The following is a 12,319-nucleotide window of genomic DNA, read 5'->3' on the forward strand; positions in this document are numbered from 1 at the left end:
CCATTTGCAAAAGCATATTTTTTTTTGTAAAAAAAATGCTCTCCATAAAAGAGTCTCGAACCATAGACCTGATTCGTAACCGGGTGCACTAGCCAGACGCTAGAAACATCTTTTTGGTTTAGTTTTATCGGAAGTTGTATTTCTACAATTTCATCGTTTATTCAACATATAATTATTACATATAAGCAGAATAATATGAAGATGCACACCAGTTAAGAACTTTCGCGCCACCAGGCGATACCAAAAGCATGGCGCTAAATCGTAGCGGCGAGTCCAGGAGTAGGATTTCGTGACCATCGCCTCTGTCGATGTTACAGATTTCGCGTAGCCGCGCGGGTCATGATCATCGTTCCAGCCGATATTGCAGTCAACGAAAATGAATGGATTGCTCGGTGGTGGGGAAAAAGTTGCCGCCCCTCACAAACCGTTCTTGACAAACAGGCGGAACAGCAAGATCTTCGGTCCAACCAAACCCTAAACATTTGTATGGACGTAATGCGCAAACAAATGTGTATATAATAATATGAGTTCTGCACTCAAATATAAAGTTTCTTCATTAAAGATGATTACAACAATTATTTTACATTATATTTCACACACACATGACGCGTGTAAATATCTGAAAGTATGAGAAATTGAGAAAAGGACAATTGGAAAGACTGGAAAACTTTATATTTGAGTGCAGAACTCATATTATTATATACACATTTGTTTGCGCATTACGTCCATACAAACGTTTAGGGTTCGGTTGGACGGAAGACCAAGCTGTTCCGCCTGTTTGTCAAGAACGGTTTGTGAGGGGCGGCAACTTTTTCCCCACCACCGAGCAATCCATTCATTTTCGCTGACTGCAATATCGGCTGGAACGATGATCATGACCCGCGCGGCTACGCGAAATCTGTAACATCGACAGAGGCGATGATCACGAAATCCTACTCCCGGACTCGCCGCTACGATTTAGCGCCATGCTTTTGGTATTGCCTAAAACCGGAGCGTTGTACATCTCCCCACTCATCTCTGCCAAAAACAGGCTCATTGGCAATCTCCCTACTCATCTCTGGTTGCTATGTCCAAGACGTCATAAAAATCGTAGACTTAGTAAACGCTCGGTTTTAAAAACGATTTTCTCCTTCTTGATTGAAGGATCCAATGGAATTAGGTAAATATACAATTGAATATCGTGCCGCTTATATGTTCCGTGTTACGTGTTCCGTTGCATTGTAGAATAGCCTTTAGTAGTTTGTTCTGCATTAACATATCTTTAAAAAAATCAAAGTAGTAACAAAAGAATCTTGCTTTCCAATTAAACATCTTGTATTTCAAGTTTTACGTCGTCATATGAAAGTTTCGCTATTCGTTGGCACTAGCGGAATATTATCAGATTGACCAATAGTATAGCTTTGTAAGGTGCTTAATTGGTTACTCTCTCACCATTTATTCTTTCCTATTCCATATTCCTCCAAATGCCATGGATCAGCACGTGTACGAACTGATTGATCTTATGTAGTGAATAATATGCCTACTGAAGTAATTTTTGTAGGGAGCGGCCGTAGCCTAGTGATCGAGGTAGCAGATTCACGACCGACAAGTTCGGGGCTAGCGCCGAGCTCCCAAAATAAAATATGATACACTACTAATGTTCTTGTGAGCATTATATAATTTTCTATTCATGAGACGCACACTTTGGAGTAAGAGGCTCAAAAATTTTTCCAGGCTGTTGTGCTGGGAGTCTCCTGACCCCATTGACAAACGCCAGGCCAAGTAGTTCACGCGTGCAGCAATGCGCTAAGTCAGTACTAAAGGCGGCCTGGCAACCAATATGTGGAAATCTAAAAATCGCACAATAATCACTTTTCGGAAGTCCAGCTTATAGCTGCACATCCGAAAATCTACAGTCTACAATTAAAATCCGAACGGATAAGGTGGTCTCGTGGAGTAGACTCGGTACAGGAAATAGGAGGACCGAACGGTGCCTATATTTTCGAAGTCGACGTACGTCGACCTACTGTACAACGCTCTTGATTTTTTCAATAAACCTTCTCTGTTTTGTTGTATTCACGCGAGTTCTAACTCCTTAACCGGCAACGATCCCAAAAAATTACCTTAGCCCTAACCTCTCGAACGAACTCCTTCGTCACCGAGACGTTACGGCACAACAAGGCCAACAAAAAATTTAAATTTCTAAAAGTGGAAACTTTGGATATCCTAGGGATATCTATAGGATATCCATAATTGGATATAGGTATCTAGTGGATATTCACTTTAGATATCGTAGACATATCATGGATATCCTATGGATATAAAATGCTGTATAGGAAGCGGAACGTTACAATATGTATTACAATATCCGGTTTATTATATATTTTTCTGTATATAGAATTAACCTTAGAAACCAGTCCGTATTGTATTTATAATATAAATCTAAAACAGTTATGTACAGAGAGATTGCTTTCATTATTCTGTATATTATAGAAAAGTATTATAGCTCTTTTTGGAGGCCAAATTCAGGATATAAAATATAGTGAAATATCAAACGCGTCTTGTGATTTCAGAAGTTACATATTGAATTTTGTCATTCTCGAATTTGTTCATGGTAGTAATTGCACTCAGCCATCGTTCCTGAATAAATAACTAAAATAAATATAAAATAAATCCTGCATCATTTAAAACACTTCGAATAATTTTAAAAGGAATGTACTACCATTTTCTTTGTAGGAAAACTAAAGTATATCTATATTACTAATTGTAAGTGACATTTACACTGTCTTTTATTAGTCAAATCATTGCGGCTAGAGTGCACATATTTGTACGAACACAGTATAGCATACTCATGAAATCTCACTATATTTTAAACCCACAGTCTTCAAGACATTTAACCACGCCACAATGATAAACTTGTAACTTAGAATATACAACATAATTCAATTAACTCAGTCGCTATGTACATTAAAAATTGCAATAATTAATAACAGCAACTTTTCTTCGCCAATTCGGGGGTCATTGTTAGTCTAAATCCAGATTTTCGGGAGTCCACTTCTGGCGAATGAAGCGACAAGGGTGGATTCCCAAAAATCTGGATTTAGACTAACAATGCCCCCACCCCCCGCAATGATTGCCAAAGAAAAATTGGTGTTATTACTTAATGCAATTTCAGCGATTATTACGGTACATCGCGACTGAGCTAAATTCAAATGCACCAACTTCCATTTGACTTCCACGGTAGAATCAACTTCAGTTGATACGTTAAAGCTAAATAATCTCGTATAATTTATTTACAAAATCACAATTTTCTCTGACGATAGCGATGACCAAAAGAAGTAACAGCTTGCGCCGCGAAAGGCCAGAAGATTAAGAAGGCAAACATCCGTGGTGAACACTCCGGTAGCGGCCACCACTTCGGATAATTACTTCTTATTACCTGTTCCTAGCAAAAAAAATTAAAGTAAAGTTAATGGAGGTCACATTCCAAATATATTACAAGGAGAACTATCATCAAGTTTTTAGGCAAAATAAAAAATATAACATGGTGCTTACTTTTTGTGGCGATAATGCATTCAGAGCCTGACCTTCTAAGCTACGAACCCTGGTTGTTATCCTGTCCAAGTCTTTTTGTAAGTTTTGGACAGTAATAGCTATTTGGCACAAAAATTCAGCATTCTTCTTGTCATCTTTTTTCACTCTCGGACGACTTCGATCTTGCTTAATCTCAAGAAGTATTTGTGACTCTGAAACATGCCCATTCGTTTCCGCATAGCCATTTGTTAATGCAGCAGACGTTTCTTTGTTTATGATAGCTTGACCGTTGGAGTTATCATGGAGATTAACTGTTGACATTGTTTGATTCGACGACGATGTTTTTAACATTTCCTTTGGTATTCTTTCTGGAGCCTATAACATGATAAATTTTGTTGTTTCTCTTAATACTCCAAAAGAGGTCAAAGACCAGGTTAATATCAACACTTAGCCAACCGCGCGCACTAGAGCGAACTGTATGTTTTACCAATTCGGTTGACTAAGTGTTAATATTAATTTTCTCACTATATGAATGCAATTAATTTGAAAAAAAGCGCTTATCAAATATAAATAGTCATTGCTGAGAAATACAGCTACGTTAGCATCGTAAATAATATTATGATTATATCTGCCTCATTGATATGTAATTAAAAAAGCAGTACTTGTTACTCTCGTTTCTACTTCATAGTCGTATACACAAAAAGATCTTAACAGTTTGCATTGAATAATCAAAAATAAAAACACAATGTAATCAAACTAAGTAAGATGTTAATTAATACAGGTGTTTAGATATGGACGTGTATCATTAAGCCGTCAAATCTTACGGATTTGTGTTGGCCAAAAACATACTTTTGAGCATATGTAATCTTATAATTAGCAATGCTAAATAATTGCTAATAATAGTTACTCATCAATGTCTGAAACTTGATTTTTTCAAAAATCCAGTTGATTCAATTTTAAATAACAATTGAATATGGCATGCGTCTGTGCGCGTATGTGCATATACATCCAACATCGTCTTTTTTAGCGATAAGGAATATATAAGATACTCCTACATGCTTTATGCGGTCATATCTAAAAATTACTAATGTTTTTTTAGTCCCATAGAAATTATAATCAAGACGTTAATGATACTCACTTCTACAGTGTCTATAAACACTTCCTCCTCTCCATCTGTGTCAGGCGGTAAGGGACTCGCACTGTGGCTACTTGCTGGACTGGTTTCCAGGCTGCTAGTAATATGTCGTGAAGCGGAGCACACTCTATGTGGTGAAGTTTCCCTAGAACCTTGAAAAAAAATTGTCGGCAGAGTCGATCAATCAGATATTTCATTACATGGGAACATTCTTTTTCCACAAGTACATATCATCATTCAAAATCTGCTCAATAATCATATTATTATTTTTAAATACTTTCTAGATATAAGTAATGTATGAACCTATAGGAGAGCCAGAAAGTGGTGAACCAGGCTGTGAGCGCATCCTCTGAATAACTGGACCCACCAATAGTTCCAAGTGTTCTACAGGGACACTTTCATAGAAGGAATCCAGGCTACCCAGAAAATTAGCCACGTTATCTGTATAAGACATCGTTTCGACTATCTGAGAAACAAAAGAATTACCTTTAAAATCACTATTGACATATGCTAACTATTCCGGATAAAAGAATCATAACTTTTATAAGACTATAATAGAGAGGATGGCTCAATCATCGACCATGTACCAGTAATCGTCAATGTGTGCTTTGACTATAGCAAAATCTACAGTATTATAACACAACTGACAATTACTGGTACATGGCCGATGACTAGGTCATCCACCTTAGTACATTTGTAGAAAAACGTCATCTATATTTTCGAAGGTATTTATGCAGACATACATCAACGAATAGTGTTATGGTAGAAATTTGTTCTTATCAAATATGTACACACGCGTCGAGTGCATCGCTAATGGAGTATCCTAAAGTCGTATTTATTACTTATTTATTGGGAAAAAAGTGATACCTTCTTTAGTTCATCTACATAATTCTCCATTGCTTCATTACTGCTCATATTGCCAAGTCGTGCCCACGCATCCCACTTTGCTCTTCTTACAACCTCCCAAAAAGCTGGTCTAGGACTCTGGCATGGTCCTTCTGTGGCTTGTTTATAGTATGCATAGAAACGTAACATCAGGTCGTTACTGGGTTGATATGCTCCTGTAACATAAATGTACAACAAATTTTAAAGAGTATAACAGCAATTTTAGCACTGTAAGAATGGTCATTAGGTAATTACTTAAGGCTGAAATATAGAGATTGTGGCTGGTTTAATATGGGCTGATGCTTTACATTAATAAATTGTCAAATTAGAATACTCTGCTTAAAAGATTATGTAAACTTTTACTTGATACTTCGTTGCATTCTAGTGTTGAGAGCATTATGATAAATTGAGCATATTTTAATCAGTATTATTACCAAAACATAAGATCAGTTGCCCCAAAAACAGTTAAAACTTAATTAACCTTTACTCTGTAATACTGGTCTGATAGACTATAGTCCACGAGTTCAATGTGTTTTTTGATAGTTTGTAAAAAATGTAATCCTTAACAAACAACACATGGGTTTTCATAAAAATCTAGAAATATATGCTACAATAGAGAAATCAAATACAATTAATTGCAAACCTAGGCATATGTATATTTTGTAAGAAAAATTTGATAGAGAGCCATGTGTGGCTTGCTAGAGACTTCATTGGTTTTGATCTGTCAAAAAACCATATCAATATAATACACATCCATCAGATTATAAATGAAGTTAAAGTAAAAAATGCTGTTTGTTTCTTTAATTTACTCTGATAATTATATATTATTCAGACTTTCTATTAATATGTAAGGCATATGATAAAGCAGTTTTTTAGTTATAAAATCTCTGCTTTCACTGAAGATTCTGTATAAGTATATTGAAGACATTGATAAGTCTTTTAGAACATATTATTGTTCTTATTAAAGAACCATAAGTAATAACAAGTAATCTTAATCAAATTCTCTGTAAAATTAATCACATAACTTTCAGTGATATTTATTTTTATAATTATTCCATTGGGTACATAGAAACATTTAATTATTCTCAGTGTTAGCAACTAGCATCATGGATCTTGCATAGTAAACTTTGCCCTTTGGTCAGTCAGTAATCGCAGAATGAAACTTCCAGCAAGTTTATATTCACACAGTAAACTATGGCCAAACTAATAAAGGAATCTTAATGAAATTTACAGAACAAACTAAAATTGGAACTACTTTATCAATGATATAAATGCGATTCAGACATAATATAATAAAGTGTCATGACCTGAATAGGAAGTTGATAAAATAATGTATACAAATATTTGTTTAAAAACACTCTACTAAAAATAAGTAAGGAACCAGTCCGTGAAGTGCATTTCTACGTCGCGGGCAGTGAAAAGTACACTCTATTTTAGTTGAACCGAAGGTGAACAAGAAACGCTGTAACTTACCATTTTTCGGCAAATTCCTAATGACGTTTACAGCTGCATCAAACTTTTCCTTGGTTGTCATACTGAATAGTCGTTCGCGTATCAGAAAACTACTCCGGCTGAAGAAGGCCTTTTACAAAAAAAAAATGTATCTTTCCTTATTGTATTCTTACTCACTATCAGCAAAAAATTACGAAGGAACAAACAACAGGCACTGCAGCGATAAACAATATGCCAAGTTGGCCAAGAGCGAACACAATACGGACCGAACAATCGCTGCAGAACGATTGGTGACAGTCAACCTGCCAGTTCAGTTAGGGATGAGTAGGGAGACTGCCAATCAGTGGGCTGACACTGGGATACTCCCCTCCACTTCTTAGGGTGTGTTCTGTAACACACTGTAAGCACTGGCAGTACTGTAAAATGTGTTCCGAAATTCGTTGCAGCATACTAGTTTTAGTAGCGCGAAATTATTATTTGAATTTTTTGTGCCTCGTACGAGGCTAAGTTCCATGCTGCGGTTACTACAGCCCCAGAGGTGAGGCAGATTCATACTTATAAAGTGGCGGCATCGATGGTAGAAATAGCGTTAATCGACGCACAGACGAATATTGAATATAAAATTATCTTCTGCTATTATTTTTTAAAATATATAATAGTATGCCAAGCCATTTAATGACCGACACCTCGTAACTGTAATTTTTCTACCATGATTCATGTACTTACTATACCGTTCCGTTTTACTGCGCTACCAGTGCTTCATACTACGTCACATCTGTTTATTCACGGCAATCCAGGGTGCAGATAGGTGACATAATCGGTTTATTGGAACACCAAGTCTTCAAGATCAAAGTTTCTTTTTATTATTAATAATTGCGTATCACCGACAAAGAACAATTAACTGCCTCGTGTTCAAACTCACTCATTCCTTAAAACTATATGAAACTAAGTTCCCTAGATGCTTCTCGTCTGGGGAAAAACAAGCCGCCTGGTTTGTCCACCAGAGGTGCTGTGGACCTCAAGCATGGTTCTAAACACATCATTTCGGAACACTTTTACAGCATACTTTATCAGCGCCATGCTGTAAGTGCTTACAGTGTGTTACGGAACACAACCTTAATTGACTTCCGTAAAGTTAGCCGGGCAACTTCGACTTACCGAATTTCTGTACTTGCACATCGATTGTTAGTCATTTGTTATTGATTGTTAGACTAATTAAAACATTTGTTAGATGACGATTTCGTTTAAAATAGCGAAAAACCATCTACCGTCTCGCTGGCCGGGAGTTGGGGTAAGGCATGGAATATGCGATGTGAAGATAGCCGGAAATATAATTTTTCTTCACAGTTTTTGTTTCGAAATGGGTCCAATCGATGTGGAATCGTTTGTTAGTCCCGAATAAACTAATAAAAACATTTGTTAGGTTAGGTTAGATCAGCTAAGAATTCCAATGCTGTCACACCCCAAGGTATTAGTTTTTTTTTTTTTAAAACACATTAGCTTGCAATGTTGACGCCTTAATTATATTTTTGGCTATCTTCACATCGCATATTCCATGTCTTACCCCCACTCCTGGCCATCCAAACGGCAGACGGTTTTTCGCTATTTTAGGTGAAACGTGATATAACAAATGTTTTTATTAGTTTATTCGGGACTAACAAAAGATTCCACATCGAATGCACCCGTTTAGAAACGAAAACTGTGAAGAAAAATTATATTTCCGGCTATCTTCACATCGCATATTCCATGCCTTACCCCCACTCCCGGCCAGCGAGACGGTAGATGGTTTTTCGCTATTTTAAGCGAAATCGTTTTCTGACAAATTTTTTAATTAGTTTATTCGGGATTAACAAACGATTCCACATCGATTGCACCCATTTCGAAACAAAAACTGTGAAAAAATCAATATTTTTCGGCTAACTTAACACTAAAATTTATTTTCGTTATTGCAAAAAAACTATTATTTAACAAATGTTTTAATTAGTCTAACAATCAATAACAAATGACTAACAATCGATGTGCAAGTACAGAAATTCGATAAGTCAAAGTTGCCCGACTAACTTTACGGAGATGCATTACTTTTTGATAGGACCATGCCGAGCAAAATCGGTTTAGAATTATAAGTTTTATAACGTAAGCCGTACAGCGGAGGTATGACTCTTCATACCTCGTGCATTAAGTGATGACCACAAAATGTTTTAATTAGACTACCAATCGTCGGCTAGTGTTTCTGCTTCGAACGGGACCATGCCGAGCAAAATCGGTTTAGAATTATAAGTTTTATCACGTAAAATGTGTTTCGACATGATACACCTGTATCCATTTCTCAGCCAATCACAGCCTTTGGTGCTCGCCGTACAGCGGAGGTATGACTCTTCATACCTCGTGCATTAAGTGATGACCACAAAATGTTTTAATTAGACTACCAATCGTCGGCTAGTGTTTCTGCTTCGAACGGGACCATGCCGAGCAAAATCGGTTTAGAATTATAAGTTTTATCACGTAAAATGTGTTTCGACATGATACACCTGTATCCATTTCTCAGCCAATCACAGCCTTTGGTGCTCGCCGTGCAGCGGAGGTATGACTTTTCATACCTCGTGTATTAATTGATGACCACCAAATGTTTTAAATAGACTATCAATCATGGGCTAGCGTTCTTGCATTGATTAATTCTTTCAAAGGGAGAATCTGTTCAGAAATATCTGTTTTATCGACCGTAAATGTGTATTCCTACACCCATATCCAGTCAATAGGTGGGGACACTGCAATCGTTTTTTTAATTTTTTACGAAAACTAACGGCCACCAAACATTTTAATTATGATATTCGTTACCATCAAACGATTACGCATCGATTGAGCACCTGAAAAACTTAATTCGTTGACAAAAAAAAATTTCGGCTAACTTCAAGGTCAAATTTTGATTATTGATTATAAAAGAATGACTGACCACCAAATGTTTTTATTAGGCCACCAATGACCACGAAACGACCACCAATCGATTTGGTATGATAAAAAGTTAAAAAGTTAAAATTGCCCGGCTAACCTCACTGAGGTTAAGAAAGCATTGAGTTTCAACCCACTGCTGCCAATGCTAGTGTTTTGAACCACTGAACTCTAACCATACTGGAACCCGAACGGTAGTGGTGGGGGCCGCGCAGAGGGTATCTCTCTCTGCAAGGACACAGCATGAATAGCAAGGACACAGATGAACGTAGCAGCCTGCTCTATCACACACTGTACAGTCTCTGAAAAAGTTTAAGCTGGGATACGCCATAGATATAGAAAAGACATAGATGTAGCATAACCCTGCGGGGGGAAGCCGTCCAGGGAGGGGTGGCGAGGTACACTGAGCCTATTTGTGATTGGTTACTATTGGAAGCAAGCGCAGTGATGTATAAGTGCTACGTAAGCTTCGTCGCGGGTCTATCGTTCCAAGAGAACTCCCCCTCCTCATTTTGCCTCACGCCCCTTGCCTAAAATATCAGTTTACACTACATCTATGTCTTTTCTATATCTATGGGATAAGCATCGACATATAGTAATGGACTGCTCACTGTTGCCGCAGAAAGTGTAACCGGGAATAGAAAGAGAGAGCAAATCGTAAGGATCGTTCTTTCCTTTTCTATCATTTTTCTATTGGTCGAAAGTTTTCTGGACGGAAGGGGTTCAGGACTGTAATATACAAAATAAGAACCATGTGAAAGATTACTCCGCACATCTATAATGTACGTTGTTACAGTCGAATCTTGGAGACAGAAGCCTCGGTGAGTCAAATCCATCAGTCAAATTTCAATTGTCGTGATTGCTTTATGGTAGTTGAGTTTATAAAAATTCAATATTAAAAAATGATGATTCATTGTGTTATGTGTGGGCTATCGCGAGACGTATACTTTAAGCCAAATACGATAAACTTTTACAAGTAAGTACAGTAGAAATATAACCTTAAATTTTATGGTTAACATAAGATTAAATCAATTCTTAAACTTATAAAATATATAAATAAAGTTCATCATGAGACATACATTGTACTGCGTGGGGTTCCCTTATTCCTGATTCCGCTCCTGCCCAAGAGAAGGACAGAACGGTCCTTACAATTTGCTCTCTCTTTCTATTCCCGGTTATACATTCTGCGGCTACAGTGAGCAGTTCAGTACTATACATTACAATATTAATTAATTATTTCAGTAACCTAACTATTGAAATATTTCAAAAACCATATTGCTATGCGAACTGTCAGTTTGCGCTTATGGGAATCGGTCACACTCACATGTCATTTTTTGAAGAGGCCACACTGCCGTGTCGGCCACTTGCGGCTAACATCTGCTGGTGCGTTTCTACTGACTAACCCTGTATGTCGATGAGGATAAAGCAGTGCGCACGGGGAGGACCAGGATCTTGTATACAAGTCTGGACACTTCTCTATCCTCACCATGTTGTAGATCATAACCGTAAAGTGGACAATTTTGCCCGCAAGCGCTAGTGTCGAAGAAGCCAGCTGAAACAGCGCATGCATGCGCATTCATAAATTCACTGCAAGCTCTTATCACCTCTTATCTCCGATTCAAAACGAAAGTTACACACAAAAAACCGATGCGATGCTAATTAAATAAAATGTAACAATCTAAATTTAAAGTTAAACAAATAAAGAATTGATGATTTAAAAAACTGAAGTTAAATAGACCAATTCACCTAAAAGTCATGAAAATTGAATGATGCTATAATTGTGTATATACTGAGATCGATATATTTCTTGTCACACTAGACAACCTGAATATATATTCACCTGGCGCGGCCTAGGTCATTGGCTGCCAGGGCTCTAAAGTAATAAGTTTTAATATGTTGAACGCCAGTTTGTTTTAAGAACTAATAAACTTTCTTCAAAATAATTATGGGCTAACCGAGCCATGAGACGGTCACAAGGTGGGTAATTGGACGACCCAAGGAAAAGAGATTGCAAAGCCAAAGACACAGTGTTCGAAAAGAGAATATAGATTTATTAATTGGACTTACTTGCAACGTCGACAATCGTCGATTATAATATTCAATCCTTCAATATTATTTCCAGTCAATTCAGTATTTCAGTATTTCAATATATATATCCAATATTTCCAATTGTTCAATCCAATAATCCAATTATATCAGGTTCACAATAATTCAATTTCAATAGTTCCAAGTTCACACAAATTTCAATATAAATGAGACAGACAAATTACGATGGCGAGACTCCTCGAGGGCTGACTTCCTCGCTGTTCAATTGACGAAATAGAAGTAAGTTAGCATTAGGCGATGCCTATTTTACCTGCTCATTTGTTGCTTGACCACGTGGCCCGT

The 12,319-nt window shown here is 37.1% G+C and overlaps 1 protein-coding gene across 1 annotated transcript; it reads right to left on the bottom strand.

The window, feature by feature from the left end:
- Positions 1-3,101: 3,101 nt before the first annotated feature.
- LOC107264872 (acyl-CoA-binding domain-containing protein 4) lies at positions 3,102-12,017 on the bottom strand. Its single transcript, XM_015733614.2, has 7 exons — positions 11,999-12,017; positions 7,007-7,115; positions 5,516-5,709; positions 4,952-5,114; positions 4,652-4,800; positions 3,535-3,888; positions 3,102-3,424 (listed from the first exon to the last, which is right to left on the bottom strand). The coding sequence occupies exons 2-7, from the start codon at positions 7,065-7,067 to the stop codon at positions 3,281-3,283; spliced, it is 1,065 nt and encodes a 354-aa protein (XP_015589100.1). The 5' UTR covers positions 7,068-7,115; positions 11,999-12,017; the 3' UTR covers positions 3,102-3,280.
- Between the last annotated feature and the right edge of the window lie 302 nt (positions 12,018-12,319).

Source organism: Cephus cinctus, unplaced genomic scaffold, assembly GCF_000341935.2.
Source record: "Cephus cinctus unplaced genomic scaffold, Ccin1 Ccin1_scaffold0200, whole genome shotgun sequence".
NCBI lineage: Eukaryota > Metazoa > Arthropoda > Insecta > Hymenoptera > Cephidae > Cephus > Cephus cinctus.